General features: G+C 37.5%; 2 protein-coding genes and 1 non-coding gene across 3 annotated transcripts; 2 read left to right on the forward strand and 1 right to left on the reverse strand.

Moving 5' to 3' along the window:
• Positions 1–3,319: 3,319 nt before the first annotated feature.
• LOC114404088 lies at positions 3,320–3,426 on the reverse strand. Its single transcript, XR_003664807.1, has one exon. It is a non-coding gene; the product is annotated as a small nucleolar RNA R71 (small nucleolar RNA).
• A 9,057-nt stretch (positions 3,427–12,483) lies between these two features.
• LOC114404079 (protein MAINTENANCE OF MERISTEMS-like) lies at positions 12,484–13,935 on the forward strand. Its single transcript, XM_028367200.1, has 5 exons — positions 12,484–12,514; positions 12,830–12,963; positions 13,106–13,462; positions 13,556–13,669; positions 13,762–13,935. The coding sequence occupies exons 1-5, from the start codon at positions 12,484–12,486 to the stop codon at positions 13,933–13,935; spliced, it is 810 nt and encodes a 269-aa protein (XP_028223001.1).
• A 2,364-nt stretch (positions 13,936–16,299) lies between these two features.
• LOC114404084 (probable WRKY transcription factor 32) lies at positions 16,300–23,394 on the forward strand. The gene is made up of 5 exons (XM_028367204.1): positions 16,300–17,049; positions 17,141–17,190; positions 18,677–19,377; positions 19,497–19,646; positions 22,765–23,394. The coding sequence occupies exons 1-5, from the start codon at positions 16,896–16,898 to the stop codon at positions 23,120–23,122; spliced, it is 1,413 nt and encodes a 470-aa protein (XP_028223005.1). The 5' UTR covers positions 16,300–16,895; the 3' UTR covers positions 23,123–23,394.
• Positions 23,395–27,251: the final 3,857 nt, after the last annotated feature.

The following is a 27,251-nucleotide window of genomic DNA, read 5'->3' on the forward strand; positions in this document are numbered from 1 at the left end:
CAACTAAGTTCTTGTACCCCGATCCCTCATGATAGCACAACAACTTAGTCCCACACTATCAAGGACTTTAGAATCAGACCAGTTCCCACTATTGAATGACCCTAACAAAGCATGCATCTACGTGATCAAGGTAAAAGCATACTAGAAAGAAAAGCAGATAGCATAAAGAACACAAAAAACATCATTACATAGATAAAAATATATTTACAACAGGTACCTACAGGGAAGATCCAACAGAGGATTTAGCTTTCCATAGTCCGGAAACCTCCTTTACAACAAAGAGAAGAACAAGATGAAAAACTGCAAAAACACAAGTGGTGAGGATGTCTCCTTCACCTCTAGGATCTCACAATCACTCACAAACTCATCTCAATCTCTCAGAACGACTTCCGCTTCGAACTCGCGTCTCTACATATGATCTATACACCCTTAAGATTTTCAAGGGGAGTTTGGCACTTTTCTTGAGAAGCTCTGCATGCACGAAGTTTCTGGAGAGAGAAAGGTCCAAGTTCCAGAGAGTTCTGAGAGATTTTGCTGTGTGGAGATCTGCAGAGACGCGAGTTCGAAGCGGAAGCCGTTCTGAGAGCTTGAGATGAGTTTGTGAGTGATTGTGAGATCCTAGAGGTGAAGGAGACATCCTCACCACTTGTGTTTTTGCAGTTGATGTGCCATCATTTTCTTCTATTTTCTAAACCCTTTTTGCACCATTTTAATTACTGATTGGTCTTAATTGTCAATTAATCAGGCAATTTTATTATTTGGGCTCATTTAGCTAATTTGATGTTTTTAATCTAATTTCAGGAATTAATGAAACATTGGGCTTAATCCGGATTTTGGTTATGGACTTGAAGAGAGCAAATTAAGCAGCGCTTACCTTAGTTAATTAGGAAATTTCGCAATTTTATTTTATGTTGTTCAGTGTTTATTTCGTTTTGGGCCAGAGTATTGTAATAGGGCCCAGTGACTTTGAGTGACTCTTTTTAAATAGCAGCCATGGGATTCGTGCAAGGCATTCTGTTATGCTATTCATTATTCAGAGCTTTTGTTTTAGGGTTTTTGTTTTTCTGCTTAATGCTACTGTTCACGTAATGCAATTTTACGTTTTCTATTTCTAATTACAATTTCGTTCTTGCTTCTTCTTCTACTCTCATTTACGTTTCTGTTTCATCTACATTTCTGTTCATTTACGTTTTTGTTCATTTACGTTTTTGTTCATTTACGTTTTTGTTCATTTACGTTTTTGTTCATTTACGTTTCTGTTCATTTATGTTTCTGCTTCATGTTTCATTTGCGTTTTCTGTTTGAATCCATGGAAGGCTAGATTTTCTGGTGTTGTTTCCTTTGGAGGACGAAGCCCAACTCTCTTTGAGGTTTCGCTTGTAATGTGGTTTCCTGGCAGTTTTCCCTTCACCAGTTATCCCAAATTCGTGAATATTAATCAGTGCACGCTTCGTGTTCGATTAATTGCCTCTGAGCCTAACTTGCGTTCATGCTTAATGGACGAAGGGCTAACTGGTGTATGTGGTGCCTAATCACGTATTGAAAACCCTAAGTTGATTTTCGCTTAGTAAATTGAAATAGGGTTGGATTAAGTGGTTGACTGTTAGGGACAAATTCTCCATAACCCAGGATAAGAGAATGGCTTCTGAATCAGAGGAAACAACCCGTTTTTAATATTAGTAGTTTCGTATTCCAGTTTACTTGTTCTGCTCTTTAATCACAAAACAAACAACCCCCCCCCAATCGTTACTGTTACTGCAAGTATATTATGAACATTTGGTTTGTCACTGCTCGTTGGGAAACGACCTAGGATCACTTCCTAGTTACTGCATTTTCATGTTTATTTGATTCGGGTACGGCCTCGATCAAATTGGGCACCGTTGCCGGGGAGCAGTGTCCAAAGGTTCATAATAGCTAGCGTTGTGTGTTTAATTCTTTCGTGTTTTATGTTTAATTGTTAGTATTGTGTTAGTATGTGTGTTAGTGTCGTTTAGTATCTTGATATTTTGTTTAGTGTGTGTTCTGTTTCAGTTTTCCCATTAAGCATTTCCCCTGTTTCAGTCTTGGGTGTTTTGCTGTGAATAGTGTTTTGTGACGGACTTAGCGACCATTTCTGCTTGCGGCAAACCAGAGTAGTAGTAGAAATCCCTTAGCGATGGATTTTAGCGACCACCCATGTTGAATTATTTGTGATTTTTTGTTTTAGTAGCTAGGGTTGTTATTTTTGGCTGAATTTTTTTGTGGTAACTTCTTTTAATCCATATTTTGTGGGAAAAATAGCTAAAGCCTTTAGTTTGGTCAGATTTGAAAGTTCCAAAAAACTAGCAAATTTTGTGTTTGTCAAAACTTCAAACGGCCATAACTTTTGCTCCGGTTATCAGAATCGCAATTATTATATATGCATTTGGGGTAGAAAAAAATTTCCTATGCCTTAATAGCCGGCCTAGCCGGCTGAGGTCTCCATTGTCCAAAAAAAGCGATTCTGTCAAAAGTTTTTTATTTTTCAAGTTTTATTCACTTATTTTTCTTAACCTACCATTTTTAGCTTTCATAGTTAGACTTTGAATTTTTGTCTGAAATTTTTTGTGCTATCTTCTCATCATTTTATAAGGTTGCTCACAAAATTTCAAGTCATATGGATATCATTTGAGGGTAGCTGTAGTTCAAACCTACACCTTTATTTACATGACAAGGCAACTAGTTGTGTGCATGCTGAATGTAGTGTATGACTAGAGGCAATCCATCTGACTTACAACCCTTTGATCCTGAGATAGATAGGACATTTCATAGATTAGTTAGGCATCATTTTATACCTTTTGATCATTCTGAGCATTCCATTACTGGTGAATCTGTGCATTCTGTTATTGGTGATTTTGAACATCCTGATCTTGAGCATTATAATTTTGATTCTGAGCATTCTGATTTTGCACATTCTGAGAGCATGGCACAACCTCCACCCCATGAGAGGACTCTAAGGGAAATGGCTGCACCTGATTTCACCTACGAAAGCTTGTGCATCCAGTACCCTGATGAGGATGTCCCATATGTTCTTAAAACTGGACTGATTCATTTGCTTCCAAAGTTTCATGGCCTTGCAGGTGAAGACCCGCACAAACATTTGAAAGAATTTCACATTGTCTGCTCCACCATGAAACCCCCAGATGTCCAAGAGGATCACATATTTCTGAAGGCTTTTCCTCATTCATTAGAGGGAGTGGCAAAGGACTGGCTGTATTACCTTGCTCCAAGGTCCATCACAAGCTGGGATGACCTTAAGAGAGTATTCTTAGAAAAAATTTTCCCTGCTTCCAGGACCACAGCCATCATGAAGGATATCTCAGGTATTAGACAACTCAGTGGAGAGAGCCTGTATGAGTACTGGGAGCGATTTAAAAAACTATGCGCCAGTTGCCCTCACCATCAGATTTCAGAGCAGCTTCTTCTCCAATATTTTTATGAAGGACTCAGTAATATGGAGAGAAGTATGATAGATGCTGCCAGTGGTGGAGCCCTTGGAGACATGACTCCTGCTGAAGCTAGAAATTTAATTGAGAAGATGGCTTCCAACTCTCAGCAGTTTAGCGCCAGAAATGATGCCATAGTCATTAGAGGAGTGCATGAGGTAGCTACAAACTCAGCTGCATCATCTGAGACTAAGAAGCTTGAAGGCAAACTGGATGCATTGGTTAACTTGGTAACCCAACTGGCCTTGAATCAGAAATCTGTACCTGTTGCAAGGGTTTGTGGTTTGTGCTCCTCTGCTGACCACCATACAGACCTTTGCCCTTCCATGCAGCAACCTGGAGCAATTGAGCAGCCTGAAGCTTATGCTACAAATATTTACAATAGACCTCCTCAACCTCAGCAGCAAAATCAACCACAGCAGAACAATTATGACCTCTCCAGCAACAGATACAATCCTGGATGGAGGAATCACCCTAACCTCAGATGGTCCAGCCCTCAGCAACAACAACAGCAGCCTGCTCCTTCCTTCCAAAATGCTGCTGGCCCAAGTAGACCATACATTCCTCCACCAATCCAACAACAGCAACAACCCCAGAAACAGCCAACAGTTGAGGCCCCTCCACAACCTTCCCTTGAAGAACTTGTGAGGCAAATGACTATGCAGAACATGCAGTTTCAGCAAGAGACCAGAGCCTCCATTCAGAGCTTAACCAATCAGATGGGACAATTGGCTACCCAATTGAATCAACAACAGTCCTAGAATTCTGACAAGCTGCCTTCTCAAGCTGTCCAAAATCCCAAAAATGTCAGTGCCATTTCATTGAGGTCGGGAAAGCAGTGTCAAGGACCTCAACCCGTAGCACCTTCCTCATCTGCAAATGAACCTGCCAAACTTCACTCTACTCCAGAAAAAGGTGATGACAAAAATTTACCTAACAATTTTTGTGCAAGAGCAGTTTCCCTCCATTCCCTCCAAGAGCAGTTTCCAACAAAAAAATGGAAGAGACAGAGAAAGAGATCTTGGAAACGTTTAGAAAAGTAGAGGTAAACATACCTCTGTTTGATGCAATAAAGCAAATTCCAAGATATGCCAAATTCTTGAAGGAGCTGTGCACTAATAAGCGGAAGCTTAAAGGAAGTGAACGGATTAGCATGGGCAGAAATGTCTCCGCATTGATTGGTAAATTTGTTCCTCAAATTCCTGAAAAATGCAAAGATCCAGGTACATTCAGCATACCTTGTATTATAGGGAATAGTAAGTTTGACAATGCCATGCTAGACTTAGGGTTGCCTACCCTGTTGGTTTCATAGAAGATGTCTTAGTTAGAGTTGGTGAACTGATTTTCCCTGTTGATTTTTATATTTTGAATATGGAAGATGGATTTTCTCAAGGATCAGTTCCCATCATTCTAGGCAGAACTTTTATGAAAACTGCTAGAACTAAGATAGATGTTTATGCAGGCACACTATCCATGGAGTTTGGTGATATAACTGTTCATTTTAATATTCTGGATGCTATGAAATACCCATCTGGAGATCTTTCTGTATTTCGTGCTGAAATAATTGACCATGTTGTTGATGAATACATGACTAATCTTTATTCTAATCTGCATGCCTCTCACTCTTCATGCATTGAGTCTGAAATTGTACTTGATCATATGTCTGAATTTGATGCTGAGAGTGAATCTGAGAGTGATATTGATTGCATGTCTGGTGGTGCTATTTTACCTCTTGAGATTGATTTTATAGAGTCAGATAGGACTAACCATGTTTCAGAAAGTACTCATACCTTTGACTTTCTTTATGAGGTAAAGGCTGAGAAACCATCTCCTTCTGCCACTGTCCAGCCGACCACACCAGAATTGAAGCCTCTGCCATCAAATTTAAAATACGCTTACTTGGATGATAGCAAGAGTTTTCCAGTGATTATATCTGCCTCCCTTGCTGATGAGCAAGAGGAGAAGTTGTTGTCAGTTCTCAAGAAGCATAAGAAGGCTATAGGCTGGACCTTGGCGGACATTCCTGGTATTAGCCCATCCATATGTATGCATCGAATAAATTTAGAGGATGGAGCTAAACCAGTAAGACAGCCACAGAGAAGACTCAACCCGGTGATTCTTGATGTAGTGAAGAAGGAGATAACCAAGCTTTTGCAAGCTGGAATCATGTATCCTATCTCCGACAGCCAATGGGTGAGTCCCGTCCAGGTAGTCCCGAAGAACATCGGCCTCACAGTGATCAAAAATGAGAAGGAGGAGCTAATTCCTACTCGGGTGCAGAACAGTTGGAGAGTCTGCATTGACTATAGGAGGCTGAACCAGGTTACCAAAAAGGACCATTTTCCCCTGCCATTCATTGACCAGATGCTTGAACGACTGGCAGGTAAATCCCACTACTGTTTCCTTGATGGTTTTTCTGGTTATATGCAAATTACTATTGCTCCTGAGGATCAGGAAAAGACCACATTCACCTGCCCCTTCGGCACTTTTGCCTATAGGAGGATGCCTTTCGGCCTGTGCAATGCCCCTGGTACCTTCCAGCGGTGCATGATTAGTATTTTCAGTGATTTTTTAGAAAATTGCATAGAGGTGTTTATGGATGATTCCACTGTATATGGATCCTCTTTTGATTGTTGTTTGAATAGTTTGGAAAAAGTTTTGAATAGATGCATTGAAACTAACCTTGTTCTAAATTTTGAAAAATGTCATTTTATGGTTGAGCAAGGTATAGTTTTAGGTCACATTATTTCCAATAAGGGTATTGAAGTAGATCCTGCAAAAATTTCTGTTATTTCACAATTGCCTTACCCCTCTTGTGTGCGAGAGGTGCGATCTTTTCTTGGTCATGCAGGATTCTACAGGCGCTTTATAAGGGATTTTAGCAAAGTAGCCCTTCCATTGTCCAACTTATTGCAAAAGGAGGTGGAGTTTGACTTTAATGACAGATGCAAAGAGGCTTTTGATTGCCTCAAAAGAGCGCTAACTACCACCCCCATCATCCAGGCACCCGATTGGACAGCCCCTTTCGAGCTTATGTGTGATGCATCAAATTATGCATTGGGGGCTGTCCTTGCTCAGAAAATTGATAAATTGCCCAGGGTGATATATTATGCTTCTAGGACTTTAGATGCTGCCCAAGCGAATTATACTACTGCTGAGAAAGAGCTTCTAGCCATAGTTTTTGCTCTTGAAAAATTTCGATCTTATTTGCTTGGTACCCGCATTATTGTTTATACTGACCATGCAACTCTAAAGTACTTGTTGAAGAAGGCTGATTCTAAGCCTAGGTTGATCCGATGGATGCTCTGGCTCCAAGAGTTTGACTTGGAGATCCGTGATAGGAGCGGAGCACAAAATCTAGTTGCTGATCATTTGAGTCGGATCGAACGTGTATCTGATGCAGATTCACCTATTCGGGATGATTTCACGGATGATCATTTGTATATACTGTATAGTATTTCTGACTCTCTTTCTACTCCCTGGTTTGCTAACATTGTCAATTATTTAGTTGCTTCTATTTTTCCTCCCTTAGCATCTAAGGCCCAAAAAGATAAAATTAAAAGTGATGCTAAGCATTTTATTTGGGATGACCCCTACTTGTGGAAATTGTGCAGTGATCAAGTCATTAGACGGTGCATTCCAGATCATGAGACTGACTCAGTCCTGCAGTTTTGTCATTCTTCCGCACCGGGAGGTCATCTGGGTGTTCAAAGGACAGCTCGCAAAGTGCTTGATTGTGGTTTTTATTGGCCCACCATCTTTAAAGATGCGTGGAAGATCTGCAGCACTTGTGAGCAGTGTCAGAGAGCAGGAAATACACTTACATGGCGACAACAAATGCCTCAGCAACCTATGCTATTCTGTGAGGTGTTTGATGTCTGGGGTATAGATTTCATGGGCCCTTTTCCTGTCTCTTTTGGTTATGTTTACATTCTCCTTACAGTTGACTATGTTTCAAAATGGGTGGAAGCCAAACCCACTAGAACTAATGATGCTAAAGTTGTTGCAGATTTTGTCAGGTCTAATATGTTCTGCAGGTTTGGAGTACCTAAAGCAATTGTTAGTGATCAAGGAACCCATTTTTGCAACAGAACAATGCATGCCCTACTTAAAAAGTACGGGGTGGTACACAGGGTATCCACACCATACCACCCCCAGACCAATGGATAGGCAGAAATTTCTAACAGGGAAATCAAGAGAATTCTAGAGAAGATTGTGCAGCCAAGCAGGAAAGATTGGAGTATCAGGCTTGATGATGCTCTCTGGGCACATCGGACTGCCTACAAAGCACCCATAGGAATGTCTCCTTATCGGGTTGTCTTTGGAAAGGCATGTCATCTTCCAGTGGAAATTGAGCACAAAGCATACTGGGCAGTAAAGACTTGCAACTTCTCTATGGATCAAGCTGGTGAGGAAAGGAAGTTGCAACTGAGTGAGTTAGATGAAATCCGCCTAGAAGCCTACGAGAATGCCAAGTTCTACAAAGAAAAGACCAAGAAGTTCCATGATAGCATGATAGTTAAAAAGGACTTCATGGTTGGGCAAAAAGTGTTATTGTATAATTCTAGGCTTGGACTCATGAGTGGTAAGTTGAGGTCTAAGTGGATTGGTCCTTTTGTTGTTACTAATGTTTTTCCTTATGGTACAGTTGAGATCAAAAGTGACTCCACAAACAAGAGCTTCAAGGTCAACGGACATCGACTTAAGCCATTCCTCACGAACCCTTCTCTAGTGGACGTAGTGGTGGAAGAGACTTCCTTACTCCACCCTACTCTTCCTCCACCATGACTTAGGGAGTTTTTCTTTTCCTATCTCCTTCTTTGCTTTTACTACACTTGTCCGATTCTATTTGATGATTTAATTGTTTTTAATCTTTTAATTGTGCTACATTGAGGACAATGTGTTGTTTAAGTAGGGGGGGGAGTGTTCTTTGGTTTTGCTAGTTTTCTTGGTTTTGTTAATTTGTTAATGTTGTTAGTTTCGTCGGATTGTTAGTTTAATATTTTGGGTCAATTTTGTGTGCATGTACGACTTTGCATGTTTTTCTTTGAATTATAGGATATGTTCAAGAAATGGGTAATTGTTTTGAAAATAAAAGTTCTTGACATTTTGTGACTTGAAATCCTTGATTCTCCTCTACATGTCATGATAGTTTTGAAAGCTCAATTTGAAAGTGATGAGTTTACCTTTGTGAGAATTTGAGCCATCCATCATCATAATCATTTGGTGTGTTTTGCCCCATTGATTGCTTGCACAATAGCCTTGGCTTGATTCTTGTTGATGCGTCCTAATTCACATGCATATTTGGAAATGATTGAGGCAATTTTTTTCTTATAAGCTTCTAGCCAAATGGACTTACCTTGAATTAATTCCTTTGATAGCCCTTTTGAGCCTTGTTTCCCTCTCCTTGTTTTGAAGCTCACTACAAGCCTTAAGTGAAAAACCATGATATCACCATATCCTTAAGGAATTTTGGAGCTTTGGAATTGTTTTGGGAATAAGTGTGGGGGGGGTTTTTGTTTCATTGGATAACTTGTTTTGTTGGCTATACTTCATGATGTATTTTGGGCCATACTTGATGTACATTGTATATTGGTTAAATGTTGGACATGCTGAATGAAATGCTGTTTCTCAAAGGATATAGAGTAAAAAAAAAATTCGAAAATGAAAAAGAAAAAGCAATAAAGTTGAGTGAATAAGATCTTAAATGGCAAAAGAATGATGAGACTCTTGGTTCTACTCTTTATGTTTAAATTTTATCTTTACTTCTTTTTATTTTCTTATTTTTTCTTATTATGCACTTATTCCTCATTGCTCCTCTATTCCTTTGGGATTTAGCCACTTATTCCATATTTTTCCATACCTTGTCCTTGGCCCCATTACAACCTTAAAAGACCTTTTGATCCTCATGTGCTCGTGTTTATGGGTTGATTGTCAATTTTAGAATCTTGCCAAGTTTATGTAGTGTTTGTTTTCATGGGTGCTTTGAGGGTAAATAGTAGCCTAGACACTTGAGAGATAAAGTGTATATCTTGTGAGGCTTTATCACTTTTCATTCTTGAGCTGATTAACTATTTTGCCATGCTTGGGTTGCTTGGATGATTTTCATGAATGTCTTGACTTTTCAGATCTCCTTATGTTAGATGTTACCCATTACTTTCATTCCTTGATGTTCATTGAGAAATATGTGAATGTTTTCGTTTGTCTCTCTTTGATACCCTTGGATTTTGTTCTTTGTTTCATTTTGCCCAGGAGTGCAAAAGGCTAAGTATGGGGGGTTTTGATGTGCCATCATTTTCTTCTATTTTCTAAACCCTTTTTGCACCATTTTAATTACTGATTGGTCTTAATTGTCAATTAATCAGGCAGTTTTATTATTTGGGCTCATTTAGCTAATTTGATGTTTTTAATCTAATTTCAGGAATTAATGAAACATTGGGCTTAATCCGGATTTTGGTTATGGACTTGAAGAGGGCAAATTAAGCAGCGCTTACCTTAGTTAATTAGGAAATTTCGCAATTTTATTTTATGTTGTTCAATGTTTATTTCATTTTGGGCCAGAGTATTGTAATAGGGCCCAGTGACTTTGAGTGACTCTTTTTAAATAGCAGCCTTGGGATTCGTGCAAGGCATTCTGTTATGCTATTCATTATTCAAAGCTTTTGTTTTAGGGTTTTTGTTTTTCTGCTTAATGCTACTGTTCACGTAATGCAATTTTACGTTTTCTGTTTCTAATTACAATTTCGTTCTTGCTTCTTCTTCTACTCTCATTTACGTTTCTGTTTCATATACATTTCTGTTCATTTACGTTTTTGTTCATTTACGTTTCTGTTCATTTACGTTTCTGCTTCATGTTTCATTTGCGTTTTCTGTTTGAATCCATGGAAGGCTAGATTTTCTGGTGTTGTTTCCTTTTGAGGACGAAGCCCAACTCTCTTTGAGGTTTCGCTTGTAATGTGGTTTCCTGGCAGTTTTCCCTTCACCAGTTATCCCAAATTCGTGAATATTAATCAGTGCACGCTTCGTGTTCGATTAATTGCCTCTGAGCCTAACTTGCGTTCATGCTTAATGGACGAAGGGCTAACTGGTGTATGTGGTGCCTAATCACGTATTGAAAACCCTAAGTTGATTTTCGCTTAGTAAATTGAAATAGGGTTGGATTAAGTGGTTGACTGTTAGGGACAAATTCTCCATAACCCAGGATAAGAGAATGGCTTCTGAATCAGAGGAAACAACCCGTTTTTAATATTAGTAGTTTCATATTCCAGTTTACTTGTTCTGCTCTTTAATCACAAAACAAACAACCCCCCCTCCCCAATCGTTACTGTTACTGCAAGTATATTATGAACATTTGGTTTGTCACTGCTCGTTGGAAAACGACCTAGGATCACTTTCTAGTTACTGCATTTTCATGTTTATTTGATTCGGGTACGGCCTCGATCAGCAGTCTTTCATCTTGTTTTTCTCTTTGTTGTGAAGGAGGTTTTCGGACTATGGAGAGCTAAATCCTTTGTTGGATCTTCCCTGTAGGTACCTGATGTAAATATATTTCTAACTATGTAATGATGTTTTGTGTGTTCTCTGTGCTATCTGTTTTTCATTCCAGTATGCTTTTACCTTGATCACGTAGATACATGCTTTGTTAGGGTCATTCAATAGTAGTAACTGGTCTGATTCTAAAGTCCTTGATAGTACTGGACTAAGTTGTTGTGCTATCACGAGGAATCGGGGTACAAGAACTTAGTTGTGTATGTGTGTCTTAATGCGATCTTGGTTGAGTTTAGTCTTACAAGAGGAATCTGCGGACGATGCTTGATCAAGACTAGGCTAGGAAATCATGAGGAATCGGGGTCTAGCAGTCTAGGAGACAACATAGGAACGCATGAGCATTGTTAAATAGAGAACATCTTTTTTAGTATTAGGAACCTATGAGAAAGACCAATGCATTCTCTACTTGTTTTTACACAGTATTTCTCTTGCGTGATTTTCTTTCTTCTTGCCTAGATAGTTTAAATACCTGTTCATAACCACAGTCATATTTCCATACCAGACGCCTATTTATCGAAATAGCTTTCTAGATAACACAAGTTCCTCGAGAATTCGATACTCGGTTCTTACAGTTTTATACTACTTGTGCGATCCGGTACACTTGCCGGTTGCGAACAGATGTGCATTTAATGCAAGCATTAAATGCACCAACAGGTACTTGGAGATGAAGGCTATATATAAAAGAAGCTTTGAAGAAACAATACACGAATCATCTGTGTGACCTTATTCTTTCATTCTTTCTTATAAAGTTTTTTTAAAATTCTTGTATAGTTACTAAGCTCTCAAAAACACCTTGTATACCTTGAAAGAAAAGACTAAAAGTGTTAAGTGATATATTTGTCTATAAGACGATCACATATTTAGTCAGTGCATAATCTTCCAACAAATCTTATTGATTTGTTTAGAGCCAACAATGGCTTAGTAGGACAAAGAATGTAGTGTTTAAGTCAAGCTTGGGGTAGAGCTTGCAAGTGTAAGAGCTAGAAGTGGCAATGGACAATACTTGTAACTTTGATAAGTTAGTGGAAACTTGGTGATTGCCGAGAATTAAACATAGTCTCGGGTATGAGACGAACTAGTATAATTCTTTGAGTGTTTCTCTCTTTGGCTTTAATTGAAAAAAGGTTTGAATTTGTTTTTAGATCTTATATCATGTTTTGTTTCACAAAGGAAATTGTATTTTTATCATTGTTTGACATAGTTTGATCTCTAAGTGTTTTAAGGATTTGGATATGATCTATACGCTAAGCCGTGAGTCTCAAGCGCTTAGCGCCCAACCCATGCATCTGAGGCTGATTTAGCCCGCTAAGCTGGCCAAGGATGAGCTAAGCCAACTTCTATTCGATCTGAATTCAGCTAAGCTTCAGCCGGATCGCTAAGCGACAACTTATCCTTGGCTAAGCATTAGGCATTGCCGCCAAGCTCAATTCTTTACGGCTATAACTGAGGTTCATGAAGCTAAGCGCCAATCATGGCAGCTAAGCTGAATTCCTTGCGGCAATGTGAGTGCTAAGTGAGTCCTTATCAGCTAAGCGCATGCTCCTCTGTACTTAAGATGCATCATTTTAGCTAAGCCAGCCCAGATCCCAGCGAGAGTTGCAGCTTTTCTGATCTGCAGACCTCGCTAAGTGGACTTGTCCTCATGCTAATCCAAGTCTATGTTAAAAAAAAACTGATTTGAATTTGAAACGTCGGCTAAGTGCGCGGATGTCAAACCTAGCACTGGACATCTGCAGCTCAAGCTTATCTTCTGCATCTTCTGGGTTGCACTCTTTTTTCTAATAAGAGTGCAACCCATGTTCATGTTGTACACTTAGACGCCCTGCGTGACCTCACTCAGGCTAGGAGGTATGCATGGGGAGCTACTGGCCTCGTCCATATGTATGATCACCTTAATGATGCCAGTATCGGCACCAGCCGACAAGTTGCTAGTTACATCACGTTGTTACAGGTAATTAACATGTTTTTCATAATTTAATTACAAAAATGTTTTAATGAGGGTATTTTACTTTAGACGTTCATTTGAAATTTGTATGATTTTTATGTAACCTCTGTAGTGTTGAATATATGAGCACTTTCCATCTGTTTCGGAGTGCAATGCTGATCCAGACCATGACGAGGTGTCACCACGTGCGTGTCAGTGGATTGCCACAAAGAAGACTGTCAAGAAGATATCTACAACGACGTATAGACAGCGCTTGGATTGTCTCAGGATTCTAGATGTCTGCTGGATGCCATATGCGGAGCACCGACCAGTCCAGGAGTTTCATCCGATTACATGTTTCTTAGGACAGCTCCTCTGGGGGCCTGTTGTTGTTAGATACAGACCGGAGAGGGTTATGCTCCAATTTGGATGCGTCTGGTGCATTCCTGCACACCCTGTTGATTCATGGGTGTCATTTGATGACGTAGATGATAGGTGGGCGCACTACTCCGACCATCTAGCGCCAGCAAGTGACATATGTGTTGTACCAGGTCAGTGTGCTTTCGACTACATCGATTAGTTCTTCATGATATCGCATCCATTCATGATTGTGCCACAGACATCAGATCCTCCTCAAGATGCATCTGCGACACAGCCTAGACATATCCCTCAAGAGCCAACACCAGCATCGACACATGTGGATTCTGATGCGGACGAGCCCAGACATGCAATGGTAAGTGTTACTATTTGGTTACATGTATGTCATTTACTTGAATTAATTTAATACTAATTTGAATAATTTGTTTGTTTTCAATTTAACATGAGGCTTACCATGCCATCGCCGAGATGTTGGAGCATCATCTCAACCTAAATGAAGTCACGCCAGGCACATCGACACATGAGGTCATCCAAAAGTGGCTTAGGATTGCCAGGGTTGTCACAGAAGATCGCAATGTGTATGTTAAGTCTCAACGTAGGCGGCGCATGGATCAGCCATAGTTTATTGACACCATCAGTTCTGGACGATGTTTTTGACTGAACATTTTGTATATTTTAAGTTATTTTGATTAATAATATTAGTGTTAACGTTTACATGTTATTTTTCAATTATGTTTAAATTACTTTATTGGAAATTCATTCCAAATTCATTGAAATATTATGAATGGAAGTAATTAAATTAGAAATTGTTGGAACAAGTGGCCTCGGAATAATTAAGAAGGGGGGTTGAATTAATTATGAACGTGTCTTGACTAATTAAAAATTTATCCTTCTTAATGTTACTAGATTCATTTTGGCTTTACTACTAAGTTATGAGAAAGTAAAGAACAAAAACAACAACTTAGACAGAAGTAAAGCGGAAATAAAAAGTGCACAGCGGAAAAGTAAAGAGCGTAGGGAAGAAGAAAGCAAACACAAGTTTTATACTGGTTCGGCAACGACCCGTGCCTACATCCAGTCCTCAAGCAACCTCTTGAGATTTCCTTTCCTTGTAAAAATCCTTTACAAGCAAAGAGCCACAAAGGATGTACCCTCCCTTGTTCTCTTTGAACAACCAAGTAGATGTACCCTCTACTTGAAGTGAACCACAAAGGATGTACCCTCCTTTGTATTCACTATTACAACCAAGAAGCTACCCGCTTCTTACACAAAATTCTCAGACGGTTAGTTCTTTGAATTCAGTGTTTGGGCAAAGAATTCTCAAGGGTTTAGTTCTTTGAATTCTTTGTTTGGGGAATCAAAAGAATTCTCAGACAGTTAGTTCTTTGAATTCTTTAGACAAGAGGGAGAAGGAAAGAAGAAGAAGAGAAAAAACAGAAGGATAGCACAATTTTTGTTTTTGCAGAATTTTCCTTTCTTCAAGGAAAGATTGAACAAAAACTTAGAATGAATTTGGTAAAGGTTTTTCTGTGTTATTGTATATTGTATTGTGTTTTTTAAAATGCGTGTCAAGTTCTTATATTTATAGAACCTTGATACCTTTTGAGAAAACCATGTTAAGAGTTATAACTCTTAACATTTTCTTCAAAAACATTCACTGGTAATCGATTACCATAATGGTGTAATCGATTACACAATGTATTTTATGAAAAGTTGTGACTCTTCACAATTGGATTTAAATTCCAACGTTCAGATTCACTTGTAATCGATTACTAATATAGTGTAATCGATTACACTATTTGAAAATCATTTTGGAACGTTGCAAAGCATTGAAACCAGTTTGAAAACTATCCCAGTCACTGGTAATCGATTAATACCAAATGGTAATCGATTACCAGAGAGTAAAAACTCTGGTAACTTAGAAGATTTCAGAAAATCCTTTTTAAAACAAAAAGTGTGCTATTTGATGTTTTTTGAAAAATACTTTTTACCACCTACTTTGACTTGGCTTGATGCTTCTTGATTTCTTCATTTGATTCTTGAATCTTTGAGTGGAATCTTGAATGCTTGATTCTTTAATCTTGAAACAACTCTTTGAGCTTTGGCATCATCAAAACATTTTGGTGAATCATCATGGTAGCTTTGCTTCCACAGAAATGTTATATTATTATTGCCTTAGTAAATTAGAAATGTCATTTAAAAATTAAAACATATCTACATTATTTATTACTAATTAATTAATTTAATGAAAATTTGTTTAAATAAAGCTTAAACTTTCAAAAAATACAGTCTGTTGCGAATCAAGTTGATCCGTAAAAGACATTCGGATCAAGTTGATCCGTAAAATACATGCGGATCAAGTTGATCCGTAAAATACACGTGGATCAAGTTTCTGTAAGAGACTTACGGACCAACTTGATCCACATGTATTTTACGGATCAACTTGATCCACAAATGTAAATAAGGTAGGGGCAATTTTGGAATTTTTTAACTATGCTAGGTGCACCAGCAATAATGCTAGGTGCACCTAGTAACAACAAAAGGAAGAAGCTCACTTCACATGCTCTGAAAAATGCCCAATAGGTTCACACACTTGGTCGAATTAGACCTCACTCAGTTCGTCTCTCATTCCTTCTATCCTGGTGTCATCGATTCCGACCTCGCTATCATTGGCATTGCTTTTATGGCACCAATAGCGAAGGTGTGGTGGAGGTTGGGAACTCTATTTGGGTCAAAGGAGGTTGGGAGAATTTGATATGGATGAGATGGAGGAAGGGACAGCAGTGGCGGAGGGCCTAGTTGGCAACGACAACAAGGTCAAGAGCATCGCAAAGCGAAGAGTTGCAACTTTGTCCGCCAGATCTAGAAAGCAAACAATAGAAAAATTATTTAAAAAAATAATTTCATTTATTATTGAAAATTATTTACCCAATTGCAAACCTACAATAGCATGTCAACTTGTTCCCTCACCTATGAGAAAGTTGGTTTAGGACTTCATCTTAGACACGACCCATGCTTTGTGTTGTTTTTATTTATTATTATTTTTTTCTTCACATTAGTAACCTGTCATCACAGGTAATTTTTTGGTTCCTCACCGTTGTCCACGGTTAGCAATCTTAATGATAACGGTCCAAAGAGGAAAAGGTAAAGGGAAAGAGTTGACTTGCCGACTCATCCATTCAAGTGTGGTGTACGTAAGAAGCGGTAGCAGAAGAACACAAACGGCGTTAACAAAACCGTGAGATTCGATTAGAAGAGAAGCAACGGCGATGCAGGTCCAGTAGTAGCAACGGCGAAACGGTGCAGAGACACCCTCCGTTTCGAAGTCTTGGCAAAACCCGACAACCCACCTGAAAGAGAGAGAAACAGAGTACTAGTAGCCAATAGCAGCCAAAGACACATATACCCCGACACACCACAACACACGTAGCTTTCTTCCTTCCTTCCTTTCTTTCTTTCTTTCACAACCCACTCTCCATCAAATATCAATCAATCAATCAAAGAAAGAGCCAGCGAGAAAATGAAAATTCGTGGTGGAATCATCATAGACTGAAGAGAAAAAAAGGTTGTTGTGCACTGTCATGAAAGAGGATGAAGAGACGCAGCAGAATCAACAACAAATCACTGACTCGTCCCTCTCCACCGAGTCACGCACTTCCACTCCTTCTGATGGAGCGCCACCCAACTCGGAAACCCTAGTTCTCCGCTCCTCGCTTCTGCATGACCTTGCCACTCGTACGCTGCGTTTTAATCGCTCTTTCTCCCATCTCTTGTATTTTAATGAAAGTAGTGAATACTGAATAAAAGTGTGTGGTTGATGCCGCAGATATGCAGGGAAGCTCTACCGCACGTAAGGGTGGAAAAGCTGAGAGTAAGGTTGGAGCATTTTTTTTTGTTAATTATGATTATACTAAAATGTTTTTAGAGTCTGTACTTTCGGTAAAAAAAATGGTATTAGTTTCCTATTTTAACTCTGATCAAGTTGATCCCTAACCTCAGAAAAACCAAATTTGGTCCCTAACCTTAGAAAAACAGTGGTTTTGGTCTCATCCCACACTTTTTCACTGTGAGGAGAGACAAAAACCACGGCTTTTTGGAAATTACAAAGACCAAATTCAAACGGAAACTAAAACCAAGTCTTACCGAAGTACAATGAGTGTAAACATATTTTATACTTAATTTTGAGTCATAAATTTCAAAGCTTGTTTTGCTGTTGTGATTCTTTGGAATTTTGTAATGTTGGTCGGTCTCTGGTACATTATGAAGGGATTCTTAGTCGCTATTGGTGCTTCTTGTTCTTATGAGCTGCTGAAGATTAGTCAACTAAATTAAGTGCTTATTAAATAAGTGTTTGTATAAGATATGTTTCTATGATTGAAGATGAAATAAAGTTCAATTGTTTTCATAGCTGAAAACTGTATTTACAAAAGGAGTCTATTGAAATAAGCTGAAAACATCTTATGGATATATCGCAAATGATTTTTATTAGGTCTCCCAAACAAGTGGTCACATCATAAGATAAGTCCAAATAAGCTGTAAATAAGTTATTTGAAGAACCCCTTAGTGGATTTTTGTGTTACTGTTTTTAAGAATTTGGCTTTGCGCGAGGATGTGCAATCTGAAACTCATTAACTGCTTGAAGGTTATATGCCTTCTTGGGCCTTTAAAGTATTTGTAGAGGCTTAGAAACTTGGGATTACATGAAACATAAAAAGAAAATGAGAAGTAAACTCCAGATTCTAACTATGCGATTATTCCAAGATAGTAAAAGTTAATTTAAATTTAATCAAGCCCCCATGAATCCAGCTAAAAATGCATGTTCTTCCATGAATAAGTGGATGGGGATTTGATACTTTGATTCATGCTTTCCCTTTTTAATTAATTTAAATTCCAGTACAACAAGGTATCCATGGTTCTAGCCCCAGAGGGGGATGACAAGGGGCATGCTAGAGATTAGAAACATTCATCAGTTTTCACCTAAGAGCTTTTAGGACTTAATTAGTCTTTGAAGAGCTCCTGATTTTGCAGTTTGGCTTCTAATCTTGATCAGCCAAGATGCATTAATGATGGATCAAGAGTCTCATTCTGGAATTTGTATGGTTTTATGAACAATATATATCCAATGATGAATGGTGATCTAAAAGTGCAACCCACGAAACTTTCTTAAATCCATAGTAACGTCTCCTAGGTAGGAACTCAAGTTGCATTTATTTATTGGTAATTTGATTGTTTTCTTGATGAACCACAACCAACATGACATAATGCAATATTTTTGGATTCAAATTAAGAATAAGAAAGTTGCATCTTCTTTAAATCCCATTAATTATGTTTCATTAAATGAAGTGCACCATTTTCTACTCAGGTGTCTGCTCAGCCTCCTGATGAGGAAACTGTTGTAAAAGATGCAGTTGAGGCACCTAAAAAACAGACAGAAAATCGACTTCAGTCTTTTTGTTCAACTTCATTATCTGGAGTATCACCAACTTCTGTTTCACATTCTTTATCATCTGCCCTTAGTCCAACTGTACCACAACAGAGACCGTCTCCTCCTAAGGCTAATAGTGTACAAGTGCCAAAAGTAGACAAAGGAACACCTTCTGATGGTACAACCTTATCTTCTGTTTCTGTTGCAAGGGCATCTGCATCTGATGGATACAACTGGCGGAAGTACGGCCAGAAGCAAGTGAAGAGTCCTATGGGTTCTCGAAGCTATTACAGGTGTACCCATTCATATTGTTGTGCTAAGAAGATTAAATTTTGCGACCATTCAGGACATGTGATAGAGATTGTTTATAAAAGTCAACATAGTCATGATCCCCCGCATAAAATTGATACCGCTAAGGAAAGTAAGCTCCTGCCTTCCAGTGAACCTAAAGTAGAAAGCAGTGTTTCAAAGCACTCTACCAATGTTTTGAATGATTCTGATCCATCATCTTCTCCAAAAGAACTTTTACAAGAAACACCTTGCAGTGGTGATAAGAATCTAGAAAACTCATCTAATGTTGAGAATGGCAAAATTATTTTGAATGATGAACATGTTAATGACCCAGAGCCAAAAAGAAGGCAAGTTGCATGCGAATTCATTTTCTTCATAGGAAAATAATTTAAAGAACAAGTACTTTTTCTTCTAATTGTGGCTGGATTTAATGGTCTAATGCTCTTCTCCTTAATATGATAATTAGATTAAACAATAGTGATTTGGATACGGCAGTAAAACCAGGCAAGAAAACAAAGTTTGTTGTACATGCGACAAAGGATGTGGGGATATCAGGTGATGGATACCGGTGGCGCAAGTATGGACAAAAGTTAGTGAAGGGAAATCCACACTTCAGGTGCATGGATATATTTTGCTTGCTTTTCATATTTTAAAATGAATCCTGTATTTATAATTCCTTTCTTTTGTGTAAGACTAGCTTCATTGTGGAATTTTATAAATAAATTTCCTGTTTGATATGATTTTAAAATCTTAACCTAAATGATGACTATGTGGTTTATTTAATTTGGTGGTAAGGATCAAGGCAGTAGTACATTGAGTGTCAAATCCATTAAAGATACTGTTTTCAGAAAATGTTGGAAAGTCACCTTAATTGCGGTCACCCCTAACCTACCTTATTTGCGGCCTCTTTGGGGGCTGTGTTAATTGCTTGGTGTTTAGTTCCACATCAATCAAGCTGGTTTTGTGGGATTGAGTTAGGTCCTAAGCCCAAATTCTAAGACAATTTTGTATGTGCTTTTATTTATGTATGACATTGTTTTGGTTGCTCATGCCATGGAATGCTTCTTAATGCTTATGAGTATTTTGTTTTAAATCAAAGCTTGCATGTCGCCTTTTAATATTCTAAGAAATGCACCAAATCATTACCTGACACCACTTATGCTGGGATTTGTTTTTTGACATTGTTTGGGTAAGACTCTTAATTTTTTAGCTGTCAACTATAAAACCGTTGACAAATGTATGCACGGCCAAATTTGGTAAACCTAAGAAACATTAAGCAGCTTCTCATTAATCATACTCTTTGAGAAGGATTTGAATCTCCTTGCAAAAGTTGTGTTTCAGAAGATAATTAAACAAGCCCTTATGACAGTGTAAAATCAATTCTCAAAATATTAAAATATACCGAACCAGACTTGTTTCCTTCACCACCTGACCACGAGCAGCTGCTAAAGCATAAAATAAGTTAATCCGAAACACTCAATATAAGTTTCTAGTTGCACAATCAAGGGTTGGTATGTAGCTTAGTATGTCTCTAGAATGTCCACTAAACCAAAAGTTAGTCTTGATAGTTGAAATAACAACTGATATCTGGAGGAGGATTTTTTGCCTGTGAAGTACCATGGTCATCTCCCCACCATTCTTTATGTTGTCACTGGAATGACTGATATCTGATAGTCTGGTAAGATGGTCTGCGGCAGTTAGTAGTCAAGGATATCTGTCTGCTAACTCTGCTCTCATATGTTTATGTGGACATAAAAGAATATGATTATAAAACGGATGATTTTACTCTTATCTGGGCTTTTATAACTTCCATTATTCGATTTAAAGGAAATTGCATCTAAGTTGGGCATGGGTTTCAGATTCCTTTGGTTGCAATATGTGATGATGGGAGCATCTTATTTGTGACTTTTGGGGACACACACTGGCGGATCCAGGACCTTGAGTCAGTGGGGGCAGTTTATTTAAAAATAATAATAATAACTATTATTGTCTTACATATGAAAATAAAGACAAATATCAAAATCAAATGCAATGAGTTGAAATGGGAATGAAATGTCCAACTAAATAAAGCATAGAAGTACTTAGTGAGTTGAAAGGGGAACGAAATATAAGAAAAAAAATTAGCCAATAAAACACAATTTGACAACGACTGAAAAAATTGGGAGCAGTGAGTTCAAATTATAAAAATAGAGGGGGCAAAAAGATATCAGTAGATATAAATATTCATGGTAGTTAAAATCAAGATCTTTCTCAAGATCGGAAAGGGAGTATGGATCAAAAATCAGGAGATCGTAACACGGATCGTAAGATCCTACAAATTTATGAAATTCATATATATAATATATATGTGCATATATAAAGTAACAAATCATTATGCCACACTTCAAACACATAATTGAATTTCAATTCAACATGATAAGTAAGAATAAAAGTATAACATGCATATATATATATATATATATATATATATATATATATGTATATATGTATGTATGTATGTATGTATGTATGTATGTATCATTTAATCATATATATGTAACTCCATCCTAGTTAAAAAACAGTAGAAAAACTGTAAGAAAACATAAAGGTACTTCAAACTTCAAAACACCGAGAGGTAAATGGAGTTGAGATGAGAGAAAACAGAGTAGGTGTTGAGTTGCAGAAACAAAGCAAAATAGAGAAGAGAAGGGTGTCTCGCAGTCCAACAAACAAAGAGCAACAGAGAAGATGTGCTGAAAAAGATGAGAGAAGAGTGAGTGAAAGAGAATTGTGGGAATAAAATTGATGTGGGTGAAAGAGGGGATGAGGGATTTAGGGGGCAGTAATTTTTTGTTTACTGGTAAAGGAAGAGCTGTAGTTTTCTTTTTTTTTTAGGTCGAAGGGGGTGCTGGATTATTTGCACATAGAAGGAATAGAAGAGTTGGACTTTGGGCTTAAGTTTTGAGTTTTTTGGGCTGCAGCAGTTTGGTTTAAAATACTTGGTCTCAAACAAGAGCCTGTCGGCCACGAGTCTCGATCTTCAACACGATCCAGCGTGATCTGCAGAAACTGTGACCCAAAGTAGAAGCAAACTCGAAGAGGATGAAGAAGATCATAAAAGTGTACAATCTTATGCTTCAAATCGCGATTTTGACTACCTTGCTTATTTTTTCTGAAAGTTGGGTGCAGTGGGTTCAAATTATAAAAATAGAGGGGGCAAAAAGATAACAAGTATATACTTATATTTTCTGAAAGTCAGGGGGCACCCCCTCAACAACACTTGGGTCCGCCCCTAGGGACACATTTTGCCAGGCTTCTACACAGGAAATCAACAAGTGTCAACTACTTGGATGCATATTTGCTTTTATTGTTGAAAACCACCCTAGCACAAAGCCGCAAACCATCTATTAAAATTTTTCACATGCTTAGGTTGTATTTCCATTATTATGGTAGGAAATATAACTATATAAGTAATAATGGGATGATCCCTTCCCAATCAGAGGATTAGAAAGTTGTATTGTTAGTAGTATGGTCCTTTCCTTCTGTATTTTGCTGAGAAGAGCTGCTTCCTATGGGAAAAAAAAGGTACTAAGGTAGAGAGCAAATATTTAAGTGATGAAACCGCAATTCTAGAAAAAGTTTTAATTAAAAGCCCCTTTATGTCTTTATATGGAATGATAACTTCCTCTTTTGTTCTATTTGACTATTGTCTATTTGTTTTGTGCTTATCAATGTGATGTGGCTTGGATTTTCAGAAACTACTACAGATGCACTACTGCTGGATGTCCTGTCCGAAAGCACATTGAGACTGCTGTGGATAATTCAAAAGCTCTCATCATAACGTACAAGGGAATGCATGATCATGACATGCCTGTGCCCAAGAAACGGCATGGCCCGCCAAGTGCTTCACTTGTGGCTGCGGCAGCACCTGCTTCAACGAACAATGTGCAGTTAAAAAAAACTGGATTGCTACAAAACCAGGAAACTGAAGCTCAATGTTTAGAGGACACAGAAGGAGAGTTAACCGGGGAAGCGTTGGACCTTGGTGGTGAGAAAGCAATTGAGTCGGCTCGAACTCTTTTGAGCATAGGCTTTGAAATTAAACCTTGTTGAATACATCTTTCATAAATCATGCAGTTGGATTGCATCTATATTATATTAACTGGTAGGCCTCATGTAATTTTGGCGGTTTCCCATGTTTATCTTCTCTTTCTTGATTTCTTTACCCATGCATGTAGTCTTTTAGTGGAGCAGTTATATTTATTTGTACACAACGTTCAGCTGGTCTGAAACAGCTTGCGTAGTCGAGCGAATATGGAATAGACTTGTATCTTATTCTCATGGAGAGTGAGAATAGGTGAGGATAGTGTTACCATTCAACTTTACTCGCACATTGTTTTGTTTGAGTGTAAATAGAAAGGAATGAAATAGAAAGGAAGACAATAGAATAAAAATATAGGATTTCTGCTGTTTATTAGGGAGGAAAAACGAGGAGGGAAATCTTTTTCTTAGGAGTCTTTTGAAAAAAAAAAACTATGGAATAAGAGGGAAAATATCTCTTTTATCCATTAAAAAAATAAGACAATATTTTTCTTATGAATTAGAAAATATGAACAATTTTTTGTTAAGAAAAAAAATAACAATTAAAAAGACCATTTTTTATGTTTAATTTAATTTTTAATTATTATATAATTTACTTATCTTTTTTCTCATCTTGATAAATGAGACAAAATTATTTATTTTTTATATTTATTCATCCAAACAACACATTATTTATACAATATTTTTACTCTAGCTAGACATTCGATAATATATAGAAAATTCATATAATCGTATTATACTGTTAATTATAATGTTTACTATAGTACAATATTATAGTATTATTAAATAATTTATTCAAATGAAAAAGTATAAAAATGAATTATAAAATTGATTATAAATAAAATTTGAATTAGGTGTTTTAAAATGTATACGGTAAAATGTACTCTTAAAATTATTGAAATGATATATATTCTAAAAAAATTGTTCATCGAATAAATAATAAATAAAAATAACAAATGCTTGCAACATACTCTATCATTTTTTCTTTTTGTATAAAACAATATTCTTTTATTAATATGATTTGATTTTGTCTTGTTTACTTTATAAAATTATAACATACTATTATATTGTTAGAGTATCTCCAATGATTTTTGCTATTTGCTTTCATTTCAATTTGAAGCCACCAAATCAATTTTTTCTCCTATAGAAGTTTCTATTAACAACTTGCCTCCTTACTCCATTTTCATTGGGATCTTAGTGCCCCCATTACTCTTAAAACCCCCTTTCATTAGTCTAGTTTGAATATTCTTCTAAAGCAACAACTAAGGGCCATAAACACTATCATTATTTATCCCTTTAATGCTCATATCATTTTACACAGAAAAATCTGCATGCACAATCTTTCTCATTACAGTTTCAATCAACCTGATATCCTCCATCTCCTTCTTTGGTGGTGCCATCGTTGCACTACCTTGTCCACCCCCCATGTAACACCCTGACAAAAATTACAATTCTGGCTCACATATATGTAGTTAATTGCAGTGATTATGTTTTTAGTTCCCATTTTTGTGCTTATATATATATATATATATATATATAGGTATGTGATTATTTTAGTGAAGCTTGACAGAGAAATAAAAATTGTCTGAGCTAGATTTCCATCTGTGCAAAAATTGCACTGTGCACTGAGTCACGGTGTAATATGTTTCTGTGTGAGGTTTATTTTGAGTACATGTATCCCTAGGGAAATTAACACAATAATCTAGGAAGTTAGCACATTAATCTAGACATTTAAGATAAGATTTACGAGCTTTGGTAAGAAAACAATTTTTACTATTTTTTCCTATGTCTACTTTAACCATTTTTGGTTTAAATTTCAAAAGCAATAATACCCATCGGAAGCATGACTTAGCACGTTCAACATGGCTGGCCATTAGTCAATCATGGTGTCAATTAAGCTTGTCAATTAGGCTTAATCAAAATTTCTTTTGGACAAAAGCCTTAGACCTTATCTTCACAATTCTTTAAAAGCAAATTTTTGGGACCTTCTTCCTCATTTTCACGAGTTCAGCCAAGGGAGAGAGGAATCCATATCGTTCTTCTTCTAAGATTCATGCAAGTGTTCTTGAGGTTTCGTCCATCAAAGCTTTGGTAAGGGGCTCTTAATTTTCTTCTTGTTTTTCTTACCAAATTCGTCCAAGCTTCTCATTCATGGTTCCAAAATTTTATTTTCATTCTTATAAGTTTGAGACATCAAGGACCTGAGCTCTTTGTTCATCTGAGTCATTTTGTGTAACTTCATTCAAGGTAAGGGGGATCTTTCCACTTCTTGAACCCTAACCTTGTTGCCTTTGGAAGCTAGGCTTTATTGCATGTTGTTTTGATGTCTAAATATTCGTAGCTACTGTCTTGGCTGGAACTAGAGTATATGTTGTTTTTCTGGAAATTCTAAGGTTAAAAATTAGTTCTTTAGGTGTTAAAACTTAAGGTTAGCCTTAAATTTCATTTAAATCGGAGTTTTCTAGCAAAAGCTATGAATAAAACAAGTTTTAAGACATTTTATTGGATAAAATATGTCATGAAATTATACAGGCAGTGAGAGTTGTATGGACTTTCTTTCTTAAAGTTTTTACCACAAAATTGAGTTTTTTTAAGTGTGAAAATGTAGGGTAGCATATAAGACTCATGAAAAATCGATTCCTGGAACATCTAGAACACTAAAAATAAAATAGGAGCAAAACTTTGTAAAATTGAGTGGCAAAGTAATTTTAGACAGTAGACAACTTGACATTGAAATTCATGCCTCTAGGAAAATTCACCTTAGGATTTTTTTTATTCTAGATCTTTTGATTTAATTACTATATTATTTTCGAGATAAATTGGAAAATTTGATGACTGATGCATGTTCTGAAATTGTGATGATTCTCTGCTGATAAAATTACTGAGGTGCATGCATGTATAATTACTATTATTATTGGAGAATGATATGACTGACAAAGTGTGAATTCTGGAAAATTATATTTGTGGCGTGTGACTTTATATTCTGCTATATATATGTATTTGTTACTTTATTATCTGTTCGCGTTGTGGTTTGGATACAGGGGTGTTTGACCCTTGACAAATTGTTTGTTATGATGATTAGATGGTTGTAATCATAGCCGTTATGTTATTCGTTTTTTTTAGTGACAAGTGGTTTCTATTGCTTAAGGGACCGCGATTGGTTCCATGAGAGTATTATGTAGGCCTGAGCCTCACCTCTCTTTCTTGTTTGTTTGTTTGTATGCATTTGTTGATGCACATGGCACAAGGGCCATGGACGCAATGCAGTGGCAGAAGTCAAGAGGATTGGAGAAAGAGTAAGGAATTGATAGTTCTATTTTCTTTTATGAGAAAATGAGATTACGTTTAGAAAGTGGACGATGGACAAAGATACGTGGGGTATAGTGGGCGGAGAGGTTCAAAAAACCTGGGGTAATTATCGAAAGGTGACTATCTGGAATTTGGTGCACTTATTTGGTACGGGTAACTCACATGTCTCACTTTGCTACTCTTGACGGGCTCTGAGACAATGCTTTTTGAGTTGGGAGCTTCGGGATTGGTGTACCATCTATCCTTATATGCTGATCACTCCCGACTGTCATCCATATGATAATGTATAAGACCCTCAAGACCTAGGAGGATTGGCGGCGGTGGTTGCCCTAATAGGTGAGGTGAGAAGTGTGTTACTAAAGCACTTAGGATCTTGAGGTGTTGTTTGCTTAGAGAAACCGCACGTAGTGGTTAATTAGGTTGCATGTTGTCTTTGTTTGACTACTGTGTGTTTATGGCATTTGAGGAGTGGAGGACTTACCCCTACAATCAACAACTTTCAGGTACTGAAGATGCCGAGTACATCGAGGCATCTATGGGCTTTGTGTAGCTTCCAGTGGGAGTGGGTATGGCCATGCATTGTTATATGGACCACATGTTACATTTGCCATACTCGAGTCCATGTAGCGCTAGTAGATAGACTGGATGCAGTGCTCATTGAAAAAGATGATGGTACTCACAAACCAAGAGGGGGGGGGGGGGGGGGGGAGGGTGAATTAGTTTTCAAAACAAAACAAACTTTTAAAACCAGAGTTACAAAAACTTCTTTTGCGCGGATCGTATTGATAACAATGTCGAGTCGTTCCAAAAAAAAAATATAACTAAGAAATTA

This window comes from Glycine soja, unplaced genomic scaffold, assembly GCF_004193775.1.
Source record: "Glycine soja cultivar W05 unplaced genomic scaffold, ASM419377v2 Super-Scaffold_78, whole genome shotgun sequence".
NCBI classification, from domain to species: Eukaryota; Viridiplantae; Streptophyta; class Magnoliopsida; order Fabales; family Fabaceae; genus Glycine; species Glycine soja.